This window comes from Tachysurus fulvidraco, chromosome 10 (genome assembly GCF_022655615.1).
Source record: "Tachysurus fulvidraco isolate hzauxx_2018 chromosome 10, HZAU_PFXX_2.0, whole genome shotgun sequence".
Taxonomy (NCBI): domain Eukaryota; kingdom Metazoa; phylum Chordata; class Actinopteri; order Siluriformes; family Bagridae; genus Tachysurus; species Tachysurus fulvidraco.
The window spans coordinates 10,638,484-10,656,884 of record NC_062527.1 but is presented as its reverse complement, the minus strand read 5'-3'; the positions used below and the strand labels follow the sequence as shown (position 1 = coordinate 10,656,884).

Here is an 18,401-nt window from a genome sequence, read left to right as displayed (position 1 = left end):
AAAAGTAGTCACATTTTGGGTTACATTTACAGTCATGTTATATAGCCATGAATAGACCTCTTGATGAGGCACTCGTATACTCTATACATTGTATAATATACTATATACACTGCAGCTGATTCTTTTTTTTGTGGTTTTAAGAGAAATTTCAGTGGTGGATCTGCTATATACACTTATTTAGCATCTGAGATTAGATGAAACTACATCTAACGTATGGTAAAGAAGAAATCATACGGAAACTGGAAATTTTGAACATCTAAAACTGAGCTCTAATTGGTTTTACAAGTGGGTTGAAAGGTTTGAAAGCATTTGGGAAGGATTATTACAAGTGTATGTACTGATAAAGACCACTAGAGGGCGATGAAGATCCGTTTGGTGAATACAGGCACTTTTAGCAGCCTAATTGCAGTGTGTAAGCTGGTGTAACAGGGATCAGTGCGGATCATACACTATACAATGCTTACATCTTCCAGCCAATGAAAAGCTAGCCCTGGCCAAATCCCAAATGACAACACTGTACACACAGGACACAAAGCAATGGATTCTACACCATATGTAGTGTCTTATATGTCTGGTAGGGAGCCATTTGAGACAACTATAATGGCGTTTAAATCTCTCTCTCTCTCTCTCTCTCTCTCTCTCTCTCTCTCTCTCTCTCTCTCTCTCTATATATATATATATATAAATATATATATATATATATATATATATATATATATATATATATATAAAATCATACAGGCTACTACTCCTTGTGCTGTTTGTGTTCTGATAAAATAATAAGACAGGCCTACACATGTTTTCATTAATGGAAATTCTACAATTATGTGTGTGTGTATAATTTAATTGCAATTATTAGCAATTATTAAAATATTTTTACATATTTCTGGAAAGCAGACATAACCAGCAATTCCACACATTTATTTCAATATATATATACTTAGAGATTAAACTATGTATGGTCTTAAAGCTGCATAAAATTTCCATTTTAAAGTTGAATATTTTTTAGTCTTTATTTCAGCCAACACTATTCTACTATCAAAGATCATTTGTGACCACAGATCAAAAGGTACAGTGCAACATCAGCAGTGCATATTCGGTCTTAAGGGAATTTGTTGGAAAGAATTACACTAAATTCATAGCTTTGCCACATGGGAAATTCTAGATGCTTGACACTGGAGTTAGACTTTTCTGATCAAAACCAGATTTTTCTTTGCAATTTATACTAAAATTGGGCACATACAGGCCATTAAAATTAAACGTCTCTGTGACAACTGGGCTTTGAAATGTCAAGTCATTTTATAAACTAAAGACAGACAATGTCATAGAGAGAAAAAATCAAATGAGTAATCTTGAGATCACTGAAGTGCTTGTTTTAGGCAATCAATACAGGCATACTCTTAAAAGGACCCATGTGCAGAAACAAATATTTGCAATTCAAATTAAAGTAGTCATCATGTGGATGCATTGGAAATCTATATCATTTAGACCCTGTTTTCGTATGCAAGTATTATATCTGCCACTTCCATTGATTTCCTCTTACTTACACAACCACAACGACAAGTTAAAAGATTCTAAAATGTACCAAAGGCAAATATGACTTTAAGAGATGGTGTATATACAAATGTTTATTAATCTCACATTTATTTATATTATATTTATTAACAGTGTGAAGCAGATATTATAATAAAAATGTGGTCACTAATAATTATTCTTAACTTTATGCTTTCTATCCACTTTAGCGCAAATAAGGACTAGCCAAGGACATAAGATAGATTTATACAAGGTTAAGTGTTTTACTCTCATCTGCATATGTTACAGATAATGGTTGTGCCCATTTCCCTTGAAGATCAGGAGAGTAGTTTAATTGTTTAATCAATAGTCATTTTGTAGAGCTTTCTGCACTTGAAATAGAAACGCTACAGTAAGTTACAATAAACTGTGGGATAAAGAGACATGAAAGGTCGACCTGTTACACAACCAAAGCTAGATGACTCTTATACCACTTAGCCTAATTTATTATATAGATTAATTAAGTAGTATTTGGTGCGCTCAGTAGACAACTACATTGTGATGTAAGAACATGGCTGTAAATAAGACAGTTCTGCAATTCCAATTCAGAGAGTAGCACCAGATCTGTTTTCCCAGCGCTTTTTCACTTTTACTCCAACGTTGTGATTTTAAACAGGTTTAAAAATAGACGCAGCGCTGGATAAATATTCCTGTTTATGTGGCGTGAGTTGCATATGTCAGGATGGTAAAAGGTGTTTGACGATGTGCTTGTGAGTTTTATAAAAAGAAAGAAGTCTCCCCAGAGTGCTTTTACAGAGGTGGAAATCAATCGTACCTCTGCCTGCTGTCACCCCACTACATCCATTTACATTTCCAGCATTTGGCAGACACCCTTATCCAGAGCGACTTACATTATCTAATTTTTTTTTTTTTTTTTTACAACTGAGGGTTAAGGGCCTTACTCAGAGGCCCAACAGTGGCAGCTAGGTGGATCTGGGATTGAACTCACAACCTTCTGATTGGTAGCCCAACACATTACCACTAGGCTACCACATGCCATCCACCTCAACAAGATATAAATCTAACTGGCTACGTCTAACTCAATGGCACTGTGTCATGTAGCAGCACTGCATTCTGGGTCTTTTTTTTTCTCTCTAAGTGATATATCATTAAATGAGGGAATCAGTGGGTGGTGTTTCTGTGAGGCCCAGGTTCCTTCAGGTTCTCTGGTTTTGTCCTGCCTTTCCAAAACATGCTAGTGTGTATACAATATTTGTAATTGACATTGACTGGGGAACCATATTCACTACAGGATAGTCACAAGATCAGCAATAACCCTAACCAGTATTCAACATTACTGCAACTGGTGAGTAATAAAATAAAAATAAAAAAAAGTTTTTCTGGATTGGTTTTAATTGTTTGAAATAGTTGAAATGTTTTATTCTGGTAAACACCACTGTAACTGTGCGAGCAATGTCTTCTGACTTCAGGACAGATAAAGAACAGACAACTGCTGACTTCTCATATGGGATTAATGAAAATGCAAATACAAAGTAAAAAATAGGGAACTGAATTTCTGAACACATTTCACTACACATACATATATGTATATATGTACCTTCATAAATGGCCTTTAAATGTTTTTAAATGGCTTTAAAAATTGTAGACATGAGTTTTCCACCATGATTTAGTGCTTGGTGGAAATCTGTCTTGTTATTGAAATGTCAGTATTGGGACGTATTCTTTGTGATATAATGACCATGAAGTGTGCCAACACTGCACCAAGGATTAATTAGGCCTCAGGAGCTTTGTATTCAACTAACTACCTCATTAATGCTTTTGTTTTGTTTTTAACACACTTCAGACACTCAAGTTATCTTTGAACTATAATGTAAGCATTCATTCACAAAGACTGGGATGAAATCTTATTTTCATTCTCCACTTATTTATTTAAAGATCATTTCAAATAATCAATTAATCACTCATCAATAATTGAGAACATTAACTGTTTTACTATCAGATAATCATTTTGCAGTATAATAAAGTGTTGATTCATCCACAGTGATATTTCCAAGTCAAACAGGAACACCATAGTAGACCTGCTGAAAAAGGGACTATGTTATTGAATGAAACATTTTGTGAGCAGATAGATTTCATAGTCTTTTTGTCAATAGAGGAAAAGGAAACTAATAAAACTCTCTTTGTTTAACAGTGAGGATTACAGTGAGGATCTATACATACATCATTACATCATTAATTCGGATTGAATACATCTAAATTAACATTTGCTTTCAGTGAAAACGCTTAATCACAATATGAGGTAAAAAAAAAAGCCTAGCAGGAAATTATTAAATTAAATGCATATTAAATGCAATTATTTGAAGTCTGAGATGCTTGTCTTTGAATTTTAAGTAGTGTTATTGGATAGGTGGGTGTAGGTCTGTTATGGAAAAACTGAGATTCTGCAAGTTTTCCTAAGTTAGAGACATAACTTGCTAACCTAGACCTGAATATTGTAATTACTGAAAATGGTATATCTCAACATAAATATATAATCTTGGTATTTGATACCAGCAGTGAGATTGTCTTGATTTGATTCAAACCATTTCCGGCTAATTCAGGGTCGATATAAGACAGATTTGATCAAATGTACTAAAGCTATAATTTGAGGACTGATGCAGGAACTTCAGTGAAATGAAATATAATACTTTTAAGTAACTTTTCCTGAGTGGTGAACTGTCTGTGATTTCATCCGTTACCTTAATTATCTTATTCCGTCAAACACAGCAACTGAGGTTCCAGCAATTTCATTCTCAATAGGTCAAATGTTAATGAAATCCTCCTCCTCTTATCATCTTTCTCTGTCTCATATACTGACAAGTGAACTCGCTGTCCAATAGCAATAATATTTTAAAACCCATATTCAAATCTCATCCAATTACAAGCTGTAATAATTCCGTACTCAAGATGGTAATGAAGTCTAATGCCACCACTGGAGCTAATCCCATCGGATGCAACACAGATCAGGCAGAAAATCATTATTTCATGTTCAAGGGTAGAATGAAGTTGATTAAGAGGTAGTTTCTAACTCTTCTCCTAGACATAAAATGGCTTTAATCTTGGTTGAACATTTGGTTAGTTTGGTGATTACTCCTTGCATACTACATTTGTGCAAAGAGAACTATCACTGGAGCACTCATCAGCCTTTATCGTAAATGTCAGTAAAAACTGCAATTCATTATTCTGGAGTGTCAGCAAAGTGTGTTATGTTGAAAACTGAACATGCTTGAAGATACTGGATTACTTGTGCATGTAAGAGATGGGGCTAACCAACTGCTCTGTAATGTCTGATTTGTGTCAAAGGACTCCACTGGGCTACGGAAGATGTTGACTAATTAATTGAGGAAAGGGGCACCAGAGACACCAGAAGTGTGTGTGTGTGTGTGTGTGTGTGTGTGTGTGTGTGTGTGTGTGTGTGTGTGTGTGTGTGTGTGTGTGTGTGTGTGTGTGTGTGTGTGTGTGTGGTGGTGTGTGTGGTTGTGTGTGTGGTTGTATGCCTGCATGTTTACACACCGAGTGGGGTCATGTGCTCGGCTTGCTCGTTGGGAGTGAGCTGGGAGATTGTACTCAGTGGGTGCTCCAGTCGCTTCTGCCTGCTGAGGACACAACAGATGTAGATTTACATACATTTCCAGCATCCTGCACTCTGATGAGATTAGCTGGGAGTGCTGGGAGAGATGCATACTTAATGTGGGCCTCGAGCAGGGCCAAGGGATCTGGGCCCTCAGAGAACGCAGGGGACAAAAGCAGAAGGGGGAAATGTCAAAGCTCGCCAGACGGGAACAGGACAACAAACAGATTGTGCTGCTCCTTTAGCTCCCTCCATGACAAGAGGGTGGCAGGATTTACATCTCATAACGGATGCGGCTATGCTGCTGGCAATTATGAGGCGATGAAAGATTTCAGAGCTTGTTCAGTATAATCGAGGATTCGGTTTTGGTTTGTTCATGGTGTGACAATCAGTCACGTGGCTTTTTTTCACTGGATATTATGTGTTTGCCATATGTTCAAACCAAAGCTCGAGTTGATTAGATACGTGTTTTATTTATGTATGCAAAACATTTCAATAGACAGCCAAATCAGCTCCTGTTTCACTAGTGTCAGTCTAGTCTCAGTCAGTGAGTTCCAACTTAGATGGCTGCAAATCTGTTGGGTGGGCAATCTCTCCAATTGAATTTATACTATCATGTACAATTAGCTGTCTCCTTGCTTTGGGAGGAGGTAATGATCATTTTTATATTTAGCAAAGAACCTTAAATATAATAATCCAGCATTGTGGGCAGAACATTTATATCTAATTGTATTAATGAATGAGATTGCTGTCATTATCATTACATTGTGCAAAGCCATCACAACCCACCACTTTATCTGTCCGAGCTACGAAGCTACTCACATGACAATGTAAAAATTAGCTACATAATTGGACCATAATTACTTTTAGTGTAAAAAATTTAAGGTACATTATATTCACAACATTTTTAATGAAATTGTTATAAGATTATCATATGAATTTAAATTATGTTTAGAAAATAAATGTATGGTGCTAGACCATTTATTTAGAACTTATTTGAAGTGAAGGGGTCCCTGGTTCTGTAAAGAACTCCATGCTTTATATCATTTAATAGTCTGGGATTTTTACTATTTTGTTTCAACCCATCTTGCTTACAATGTTGGCTGCCATTTTTTTCATCTATTCTCCGAAAAAATATACATACACAGTTGTGAGTCCAGTTAAAGGTCTGGATTTAAGCATGATCCCCGATGTTATTCCTTGCATGTATTGGAAAATTGTTCTTCTAAGACACATTTCTTAAGTGCTTGAAAAGTCATAATTTGGCATCAAACAAAAAGACAAATCAAAAAATTCAGCATGACAGCATCAGTGTTTCAGCATGACTTGACTTAAGTATGAGTTTCAATCTAATACGATGTCTTCATAACACATTTTGAAATGATATGCTCATTTGTTTAGTTGTGTGTCCAGTGTGTTTTAAGTGTGTGTGTGTGTGTGTGTGTGTGTGTGTGGCCACTTTAAATGGCCTCTGTTATAACAGTTTGGAAACACCTGCTGTACATGTTAGATATCATTATCCCATTGAGGAATACAAAGGAAATATAATAATGTCACAGCGTCTCTAGAACAATGTAGTAATCCTATAACCCTTCTGATGCTGTGCACTTTAGTTCAGCATAGTCACTGGCAATGCATTCTTTAAGTGCTAAATTATGCAGGAGGTACTCAGTCTGCTGCGCTGCTGTCAAGCTCCTGTATGGCCCAAGCTTGTGATTCATAATTAAAATGCTTGTGAAGCCTCTGCTCAAATATGAAAGCTGTGACAGTGTGCCCTTGTCCAAAACCCAAACATGCCGCATTGTTTTCCCTCCCATTGAGTGCTTTTTGGCCTTGACGTCCTCCAGCTGTTGCTTGCACACCTATAGTTTTGTGCCAAACTCTTGTTCCTGTTCAGGTGATCTTTTTTGCTATCTGTGTGTCGTGTTAATTTTACTTGAAAAGTCCTTTAGGCATTCTCTCCAGTACAGTCTTAGTCTGACATTTATCAGTGTGTGGAGTCAGTCTATCAAGAGTACAGAATGATCTGGATGAAGGGATTGAACATCCCTAATAATTCTGGCCTTTGTTCATTTACATGTATTAATCACACAGGTGATGGCCCAGTCATCCCGAAAACCATGGGTCAGGCCCCCATAGACACAAGAGTCTAAACTCAATTATATGCATGATTAGCTTTATCCTAATCTTTTTTCCTGCAGCAGAGACTCGTGCTGGAAAAGACACAGGCATGGGTGTGTGTTTGGGTGTATATGTGTGTTGATGAAATCTACATCCGAGTAGATACTACAGTATATAAAACATTTGCTGCAAGCTGGAGTCAAATGTTTGAAACCAACCGTTTTCTTTTGTCACTTCTCTCATCATTATTGCTCTTAAACTTTCAAGTTTTCTGTTGTTAATTGTACCTGATAGTATCCAAAACCTGCTTGATTGCCAGGGTAGATCTTTCTTTTGATAAGAAATTTTATCGAACAGGAAAGTGGCATTTTTATCCAACGCTCAGTGATCCTTCTCGTCCTGTCTCTTATTCTACAGATCTTGGCTTCTGGAAAAGTCAAAGAACAAAAAGAAAAGCCTTTGTAGTTGATTCAGGTAGAAAATGTTTTATTAATTGCCATATGCTTATTGATTTTCTCTTTCAAGCCAATTCTTTTGTTCTCTCGTTCTGGTGGCAGCATAAGGATCTGTAAGTTATGTGGAGTGTCAGGGGTGTCCTTTTGATGTGCATGACAGACCCCATGCTAAGTAACACCTGTGCCCAGTCTGGGCATGCCTGCTCTGGTCTATTTGCCTCTGAACCTTTGGACAGACAATACTAATTGAGGGACGATGTTTGGTCGTCGTCGTATATCTAGATGACCAGTTTGGTTTGTTTTTAATGCAGTAGACAATTTCATTCTACATGGTAGAACGTAATACCAGCATATTGACTTTAGTGCATTTCCTGTGGAGGTGGGCTAGAGTAACAGGTAGAAACAATGCTCACCTTAATAAGAGAGACCAGCATGAATCTTCAGAATAATCAACCTTGCTTTTTAGTAACATGAAAAGATGTTTTCATCTTTCGGCATTCATTCCCTATTTACCAACGTAGTGCATTATTTAGATTGCTTCTTGGCATTGTTGTCTGAATTCTCAGTGGACAAATTATATTGGATTGGTTTATTATATTATTTGCCATAATGCAGTCAATCCAGTGTACAGCTGATGCACACTACACAACAACAATGCAAAATGATTTCTTTTGTGCTCAAAATATCCAAACATTCTTGTAAATATGGATTTTGTAGTGGCCAACTTTGTATATGAGTGTGATTCTACATTTGGGGTACTATTTGTAACCCATTGACTATAAATATATAAATATGGATGTAAAGTAATGTGTCAAGCCAATGTGCCCTTCACAACAACCTATATCATGTTACAGTAAAAAAAAAAAATTATTAGCAGTATAATTGTATAAGCAGTACTGTATAAATATTAGCAGTACTGGCAATAAGAACATTAAGAACATCCTAACATTTTGTGTATTTGCTAATACATCATAACTAAATAAAAAACATTGTTTCATGACCACTGAATCCAACAGGTTGTGTTTAGTATAGAATTATACTTCTGGATAATTTATTATTTTGGAATGTTTTACCTAACAGCAGAACACTATGATGCTTTCTGGCATCTTGGATAGATAGTGCTGCCCCAGTCCAGAGCTGTAATAAATGGTGAAAGGATGAGTAGGGGAGCAATATCAGACACAGCTCACTTTTAACTGGCACTTTTTATTTTCTCTTTTTTTGCTGCTGCCAAATGACCTTACAATAATTCAGCATTTCCTTCCAGTTATCATGTTTTTCTTCCATGTCCATGAGACATCACAGTCAAAAATACAACAGTATTTATGCTAGTGAGAAATCTGGGATTTACAGTGTAAGGTTAAAGTAGACCAGCTCACTGTTTAGTTTTTCAGAGGCTTGGAGCTATCACCACTAAGCTCAGTATAATGTCTCTGACTGAAAAGACTCAAAAAACTCATAAATTGTGACCCACCTATATTTCCCAAAAGTTCTTCAAAGGCATCACTAGTGAGTGTCACTGACTGTATTAGTACACCTAAAAGCTTGATTTCTTAAAGTACTTCCTGCTTGTATCAAAGGAGATCAGGAGTTTTACACTGTTGCTGTGAATATGTGCTGATAGATGTCTGCCCCTCTTCATTCGGAATTCATGAGCTCAATGACACGAGGACTTCTATCCCAGCGCAGATAGTACATTATTAAAATCTTTTTGATCCACACTTCTTTGATATTCCTCATTAAGGATTCACTTTTTAGATGTAAATATGAGGAGCCAAGGGAGCTGTTACAGGGTAACACCCACACACTCTGTCTGTCACTTTGAATGTTTGAAACTTGACAGCTGGGAGGAAAGGAAGAGTGTGAGTAAAAGACTGTGGGCTGTCCAAGCTACAGCCAAATATCTGTACTAATATTTGAGGAAGAGACATCAACAATAGCGCAGAATCAATATGATATTTTATTAGTAACCATGTCTATTCTTAGCCACCTCACAGATCCAGAGGTCTGCTATTGAGCCGAAGCTCAGGTTACTGTCAGTGTGGAGCTGTGCGTGATCATGCCATGTGCATGCGACTTTCCTACAGATTCTCCAATTTCTCCAAAATCATGCTAATAGCTGGACTTCTCTAAATGACATCCGGGGGCACTGTGAAGATCCAGTGCCACATCATGACTTGTATTCCTACATGACTTGTATTCCTACTTCATACCTCGTGTTCCCAGGATAGACTCTGGAATGACCATGACCCTGGCTATGATAAATCAGATAGTGAAGATGAATGAATGAGTTATTCTCATGGTTGTTTGTCTACGAGAACAGTTTGTTCAAGTAGCGTCATTGTTCAGCATCTACTCCCTCCCTTACTGACTACCTTTAGGTGACTGACTGAATATTTAATTAAAAGATTGATGTAGGAGTGAACAAATACAACTGGCCATTGGGTATACATGCCTAGTGATTTATGTACTATTTCTGCATGGAAAAGAAAAGTCAGCATTCATGTGATGATTAGGTTTGGATTAGATAATACACATAAATACTTGGATATAATTTATGATCCAAGTACCCGGTGGACTAAAAACAAATGTGTGTGCAAGCATGCATATGCATATGTTAGATTGGCACTGTTGGAGAAAAGGCGGAAGGAACACATATGTCACTAGGAAATATTAGATGGAGGCATGGGGGTGACCGAGTAGGGGGCCTGGGGTGGTGTGTGTCTGTATAACAGTGTAGCTGGAGCAAGTGTTTGAGTGTTTATGTTTAACAACCGAAGTGACAGCATATTTGAGAATTTTACTGTACTGTTACTTGTGTGTGCATGTGTTGGTGGGTGTGTGTTGCTGGAGGAGGAGCAACAGGCCACAGGGGTGTAGGTAGTGCAATTTAGGCGGATTAAAGGGCTGATAAGGAGCCAGAGAGGGAGTGAGGTGAGAGGCTTGGGTGCCTGAGCACTGATCCCGACAGCTGTTACAGCTCAGGCTTTCCTCAGCAGGAGCTACACAGACATAGACATGAGTCTGGTACCAAAAACTGACTCATGATAGCAAGAAAGAACATTTTCATGTGCTGTGATGATGTAAAAAAATGATTAATTTTTAAAACCTGTAAGTCTGAAACATAGAGGGCTACTTTACACAATCTTCCATGCTATATTGAATTTCAGAATCTGTTATAGTCCTTAGTGAGCACTGAATAAAGTGTGCCACTGCCACTGACACACTTTTTGTGACTTAACCTTGACTCCCTGGATTGTTCAGTTAAAGGATTTTTTTTTTGAGAAGTAGGTCCCACTAAAGCGTCAGAGGCAAAGTTAGCCTTTGTGGATGCCACATATCTCCTTTCCAACCAAGTTCACTGATATAAAGGTGACATGCCTTCTTTTAGCACTTCTTCTTCTTTTATGTAAGAAGCCTATTCAAAGCATGTGGCAAAGCTGTCACTGGTGTGGCGACATCAGCCTGACTGCTTACAATAGCTTTTGATTATTAACTCAGTGTGGTTTCTTGTCTGGTTTGTTTGCTAAGAAGAGTATCCTTGTCACCTCTGCACAGTACACACAAACACTCGAGGTATGGAGGGATTTGCTGCTAAAGGAATGAGCAGCCTATGATTTATGCATGTACCGCATCATTGGGAAAAAGGAGTGGGACAGTAATTTATTCTACAAATACAGTTCAATAATTATTGTAATATGTGGGTGGTCTACTTATTAGAAATAAGCAGATCCCTATACAGGACGCCTATGCGCAGAAATAAATTGGACCTTTCTATATGAGATCTGCAATAAATCACAAAAAATGCTCAAAGTAGAAAAATGCAATTATCTATATTTGTGCCTTTCCATTTGAGATGAAGGGGCTCATTCACAAAAGCGATATTTGCCAGTCTTGGTATCCTACGCATTATTCAAGTACAAAACAAAACATATTTATCATTGTCTTTTAATCACATCAAAAAGAAATATAGTGCCACCCCAGGGTGTTGGCAGGAATATGCAGTACTCTGTGATGTTATTGTTTCCAGTGCTGCTAAACAATCTTGGAAATTGACTTAGAATAAATGTATTTTAAATATGATAACTCAAGGCTGCCCTAGTGAATACAGAGGCACTCTTTGTCAATTGTTTTCAGAGGGCACAGTACAATAAAGATTAGGCACGCTATGTTATACAGAGCTATTAAGCCTTCAAGCACTGCTATTCAAACTGGTCCAATTTCCCAAATATATTCACTTCTCTTGACCTTAACCAAGTGCCTCAGGAGTGAGATGACATGAGTGCACAAAAGCTGATGCCTTATTATTACACAAAATATACAGTGTCTGAAATAATTTCTCATATATCTTTACAAGCAGATTTAGAGCAACATAATAACTTTGAAATTACGGTTAATGTCTATAAAGTGGACACTTCAGCTTTCAAAGAAAACAAAACAATGACAGTTGAGATTTATCACAGTGATTATGCCTCAGTTATGCTCCAGAAATATTTGATAGGGTAATCAGTATGATGCCCTGATTCTCATTCATTGTGTTATCGGGAGAAAATTCTTCCTGTGTAGAAGTGAGCATATATGTTCTTTTTTTTTTATTAGTCTACCTGTTCTTTTACTCTAAACAGGACCTTGTGCTCAAAAACAGTCCAAGATGGTAGCTTTTAATTAGCCATTCATTCTTTGCACTACCATCATCCCTTCGCCAGACATTCTTATCACATGGAGCATGTGACAACAGCAGTCATGTGTTTAGCTGGAGTGGCTTTGCAGTGCGTGGCATATTTGTTTGCTTGAAGAGGAGCTGCTGAGGGACATCGAGGCAACTCCTGCTTCTAATGATCCTTTCAATTAGAGAGAAGCCCTGAGGCGCTCGCACAGCTGCCTGCTTAAAACACCTCCATCTCGTAACGCCTGTCTGCGCTGCTGTGCTGTGCTGTAGCATTTAAGTCAATATTATTTTAAAGACCGCCTCCCATGTATTATTGAGTAAATTGAGCCATCAGTGTCTCTGGACATTTTGGGCCTTAAATGAAATCTATTTGCTAATGCCTGGAGGACTTGCACATTTGATGCAGTGAGGCTGATTAGACAGAATACACAGGAGGGCTTAATATAAGTGCAGTCGAAATTTCTGTTTAAAAATAAATCGGTTTCAGTTTAGTTTAAGGGAAGATAAATCTAAAATAATATGATGTAAATAATGTTAGAAATCCAAATTTCTTCTCCATAACCTCTGTCAAAATTGGAACAAAGTGAGAGTTTTGAGTAATCACAGAGATAATCTTCCTTTCAGTCTGACCTCGAACTGATGAATCCACAAGTTAATATAAACAACACCTTTGCAATTCAGCCATCCTGCCCATCAGCTGGCCGTTAGTGCCTTCTCACTATGCAGGAAAAGTCTCCTTAGTCGCCATCGATCGGTCCAGAATCAATGCTTTTAAAAGCCTTACACACTCTTTAGTTACGAGCCAAAGCGTGCATGTTGTGCTCTGACCTGACTGTATTGATTAGAAGGAGGAGGTGGTGAGAGGAAAGAGGGATGGACAGCGTGCTTTTCTCACACTGACTCTTCCTTTCTGCTCGTCTTACTTCTCAGGGTATGGAATAACCATTTCCATTAATGTCATATTTTTCTCTGTTGTAAAATGTTGTTTAATGCCTCAATTAGTTTCACTTTCCTGTGCTACAGGGTAGACCATGAAGGTGAGCGATAAATTACAGCCATGCTTTCTGTAGTTCACTCACTGTCATGTTGAACACTTTGTCCTCTATTTGTTCTTACAGCTCTGTCATCACATTTTCATCTTACTTTCCTATGACTTCATCTTTATAAGACACGTTCCAAAAAATGAGTTCCTTTAATACCATTTGAACATTTTAAGCTCTTTTACAATCTAACCTTGTAATATGGCCTTAACTACATCGCTTTAAATCTCAGTTTTAAATATTGGTCTATGATTAGTATAATATGAGGAAAAATATTCTCCTTCCAATTATTCTAAGTTACAATGCTAATTTGACATTTATATTAAATGAACATGAACAAGTTGTCTGGGTAGTGGAAAGAGAAAGAAAACTGTATAAGTGGGCATAGATTTTTCAGATGGCTCATCATTGGGACTTGTTTTGGTTAGCACTTACCCGAGCTGCCGTTTGCATTCCTGACATCTGCAGTAAGTTTTCTAAAAATGCACTGAATACACCGAGTGTAATGTGTCTCTGAAAATACCCTTGAGTGAAAAATAAATCCTTGTCATAAAAACCCTTCAGAGTATCACAGCAAACATGGAACAGTAAAAGAAGTGGGAAGTTATAATATGGCATGTAATATTAGAAGGAACGTATATGCCCAGCTTTCCTCCATTACACTTTTTTGTAACCATAGAACTAAAAAATAGCTCTTCACCATGTTTATATACCAGACTCCAACTTTGATTTTACCAAAGGGATTATGTCTCTTTCTAAGATGCTGCTGCTTCTTTTCAGGGCTTTGTGAGCAGAAAAGTGGCATTACCTCTGTAAGCCATGAGGCCTGAGACGATTCTCTGATGTTTGTTGCTGTTGGACCCTGCAATGCCAGTGGTAATAGGGAATCTGAGATAATCCCATTTTTCTTCTGTAGAGTTTACTAAATTTTGAACTTACACATTTAATCCCTTTTAAAATGGCCTTTTGGGCATTTTTAGCCCCTTACTGTTGCTACATTGATGGAATATAGCAAAACACATTTTATAAGATGATGGTTTGTGGAGCATGAATTTAATATCTCATCCACTAAACCATGTGCCATAATCTCTCAATTATAAATCTGCACTCTAAATATTAAAACTCTTGCTTCACCCATGAAATTATGAAAAGAAGGACAGTTTTTAAGATATTCAGTGTTTTGCCTAAAAGCAAAGCAGTAACATATACACAGTCTTTGACGAATGTAATAATAGACATCTGCTTACAGTGCTGAAATCTGTATATTTTCTGAAAATGTTCCACTATAAAAAGATTTTGTTCTGATATTGGATGACAGATGAGGTTCAGAATTTCATGCTAAACATCCACTATGAGTTTCAAAATCCGACACCAAAAAGGACCAGTGCTCATGTTTCTCCACTGTAACTTAGTCCAGGTGTTAATCACATCTTGCGGATGGCAAAAAGAAAGAGAAACCCTCAGTGAAAGCATTCTGGATATGTACAGTTAACCTTTCCCTGCTAAATCAACAAATTACTGTCCACAGTATGATTTGTTAACACTCTGTCAGGGAAAGTTAAATCAAACAATATATAATTTATTGGCCACACAAAATCTCTGTTATATAACCAACTGATAAAACTGTGAATAAAACCTTAATTCAACCGTAATTCCACTCTATTGCATGTATTAATGATCAATAATAGCCTTACAACAAAATCATTATATCTGTTAGAAAGGAAACATATTCGTTTCAAGATTTTAAGTTATCCTAAAATTTAAATGCCTCGAATGGTAGAGGCGTTTAAATACCCAAGAATCAATAAAACAAAAGGTGAGCTAGAACCTATAGAAATGTAAAATAGTGAATTGACTTTGGCCTTTTGCGCCGCTCTGCTTTCACGTGGACGGATTAGCAAAGAAGCAATATTTCACTTTATAGTATTTCAATCATTACATTTCATAAAATTCCCTTTCGAATACAAAAAGCTTCATTTACACCTGATGTGCAGTCACAAGTGGGCTATACGGCAACCCCGATTTTCTCTTCATTATCACTCTTATCTAAAGAAAATCCAGTTTCTCATCCCAGACAGCATAAATAAACGGAATAAAACCGATGGAAGAAATTTAACGCTTGGAGTGCGTGTCCCCCTGTGCCAGCTCTTTGCACATGTCGGCCGGTGTGTTTCCTCTGGCTGCTCTGTGCAGCGCCGCTTCGCTTAATCCGGAGCTGGAGGCGCGGCCAGTCGGCCCGAACGCGCTGTAGTTCGTGAAAGCGGGATAAAAAGCTGAAGCGTAGTAGAAGTGCCTGGGGAGGAGAGGACCCCGTGTGGGCGACCTGGAGGGGGAGAAGGTGCCCGTGCTGATGATGACCGGACTCTGAGCGGCTCTGCATGTTTGGAGCCGCTCACCACACGGCTTATCCGACGTGGCGATCTCGGCCAAAGACCACAGTTTGGGTTTGGGGGCCGAGTTCGTGGAATGAATGACAGATGTACCAAGGCCGCTCTCTCCGGAGGGCTTCACTGCTTTTGGAGTGTTTCCCTGATCTGTATGCGTCTCCAGCCCACTCTCCGGACCACCTTGAAAAGAGGAGGTCGTGGGTGATGAAGAATCGCATCCAGTCTGCGGCTCACCATCTTTCCGAGCGGAGGTGTCATTAATAACACGACCCTCTTCATCATCGGTGTGTTCTGTGTGCTTCTCGGTCGTGATTAGTCCTGGACTACCGGGAAGGCCTGAAAGAAAATTAAAGGAGTTTGAAAGTTTAATTCTCTGTAGTAATAATAATAATAATAATAATAATAATAATAATAATAATAATAATAATAATAATAATAATTATTATTATTATTATTATTATTATTATGATTTCACACAACGTCATTATATACCTAATTCTTTGGTCGACTCTGCCATTTCGACTGCCTTAATTGGCTCATCTTCATCATCGTTTTTTTCCAAATCGATATTATCTTCTTCATCTTCGTCCTCGCTTCTGTTCCGTGGGGTCCAGGTCATCTTGTTCTCCTTCTTCAGTCTCCTGCGCGCGTTGGCGAACCAGGTGGACACTTGGGTGAGGGTCATTTTGGTGATGATGGCCAGCATGATCTTTTCCCCCTTAGTGGGGTACGGGTTCTTCCTGTGCTCGCTCAGCCAGGCCTTAAGCGTTGCGGTGGCGTCCCGCGTGGCATTCTTCCGGTATGCGGGATCTCCAAGCGGAAACGCGCCCAGCGGCGCTCCGTACGGATGCGCATAGCTCAAAGAGGCGGCCAGACCTGGGGACGGCTCATATGGGGAACCCTGGAACAGTGACATTATAGATATTATTTTAATAACACACACACACACACACACACACACACACACACACACACACACACACACACACACACACACACACAATAGTAAAACTATAAACGAGTATAACCTAAAGATCTCAACCACCAAAGGACAACGACCTTTTCTTTTTGGTGAATTTAAACAATTGTTTTTTTTTATTTTATTTAATTTTTCGTTCTTTGCATTTCTCATTTAAAACGAAGTCCCCAAACTAGCCAATAATATAATAACTACAAATAAAAAAATCAGACATAATTGTAGATGCATGTAGCTTACCCTATCATTCAAAAGCAATTATCCTAAAGGGTTAATACAGCTTGTATATGTGCTTTACTTATGTATGTCAGCTTTTAGATGTACTTTAGTTTTATTTATAGTCTTATAGTTGTGGTGACATTTTATTTAATAAAAGCCATACATTGACAACGAAACTGCTGTTTTGTTTCCTTAGCACAAGCCTATCACATATGCTTTTGTTCATATAAAAGAGATATTCGAGTTTGTGGAGAAATTATTGTTTTAAAAAATACATCATGCCTGTCATCTCTATAAACTGGAAGATCTACAATATTGCGCTTGCAACCAGATATATATCGTATTCTCTTAATATTTCTTATACGTGAAGGACACCCAGGTTTAGCTCTCAAAACCGTGAGTTTGCAGCAGTGTCTAAAAGTTTACAGGGATCATATCCATATTTCTCATAGTCATATCTAGCCTGCGTTATCGCGTTCCAAGGACTCACCACGAATGAGGAGAACTGTGGTGCGGATGCAGGCTCTGAACCGTACTGGAGCGAGTTGAAGGCTGGAGTTTGGCTGGTGAAAGCTGTAGATCCCGCGTACGGTGCAAACGCAGACCCCGAGGAGCTGGAGTTTCCCCTGCTCAGCTCATCCGCTCGCGGCGCCGCCAGCGCGCTCGATCCGTATGAAGGACACGAGTAGAGAGCCAGAGGGGTGGACGCCTGGTACAAGTAGCCCTGAGGGTATGCCATGCTGAAAATCCCAGCCAAACGATCCAGTGAAATGTGTGCACTGCTTCCCACGAGTTATTGCTGGACTCGTTCACATTGGAGTCGCGCGCATGGAGTTGCGCGCTGTGTAGACTGTTAACACGCACGTGGAACATTCACAAGTACCTACAGTGGATTAAATGGAAGTGATGGGAAGAGGACTGTTCAGTGTCCATCGGGTTTCCTTCAGATCATCTCCATTTGCTCTAGTCTCCGTTATCCGAATGGAAAAAGTGCCGTCTTTATTTAGAGCAACTTGTCGGGTGGAAATATATATATGTCGGAAAGCGCTAGGCTGAAGAATGAAGAGACTTATTCCGCTGTTCCCTGTGGCGGTGGCTACAGGCTCCACAGCGACAGGAATTGGAAGGGAAGAAGGAAAGGCTCATGCTGAGTTTCCTGCGTCCATCGCGATAATTGGCGGACTGCCTCTCTCTCTCTCTCTCTCTCTCTCTCTCTCTCTCTCTCTCTCTCTCTCTCTCTCTCTCTCTCTCTCTCTCTCTCTCACGCACATTGACTGACTACACAAAAACGATTAGCCATTATAACATTTTTCAAAATTATTGTTTAAAATGAAACGCTAACCTGAAGTAAATGCTAATGCTTATTTAAGACAGTATCTCTTTTTAGTTTG

General features: G+C 38.4%; 1 protein-coding gene across 1 annotated transcript; it reads right to left on the bottom strand.

The window, feature by feature from the left end:
* Positions 1-11,721: 11,721 nt before the first annotated feature.
* irx5b (iroquois homeobox 5b) lies at positions 11,722-18,201 on the bottom strand. The gene is made up of 3 exons (XM_027173487.2): positions 17,501-18,201; positions 16,308-16,716; positions 11,722-16,151 (listed from the first exon to the last, which is right to left on the bottom strand). Exons 1-3 carry the CDS (start codon positions 17,747-17,749, stop codon positions 15,541-15,543), a joined length of 1,269 nt encoding a protein of 422 aa, XP_027029288.2. The 5' UTR covers positions 17,750-18,201; the 3' UTR covers positions 11,722-15,540.
* Positions 18,202-18,401: the final 200 nt, after the last annotated feature.

What these genes read in the sequence shown, in the direction of transcription:
- irx5b (XM_027173487.2), bottom strand. Translation starts at nt 17,749, where the DNA reads ATGGCATACCCTCAGGGCTACTTGTACCAGGCGTCCACCCCTCTGGCT. An exon ending in CACAGTTCTCCTCATTCGTG is followed by an intron (nt 16,717 to 17,500) that starts GTGAGTCCTTGG and finishes TCACTGTTCCAG; the next exon opens with GGTTCCCCATATGAGCCGTC. An exon ending in AGAGTCGACCAAAGAATTAG is followed by an intron (nt 16,152 to 16,307) that starts GTATATAATGAC and finishes ATTTTCTTTCAG; the next exon opens with GCCTTCCCGGTAGTCCAGGA.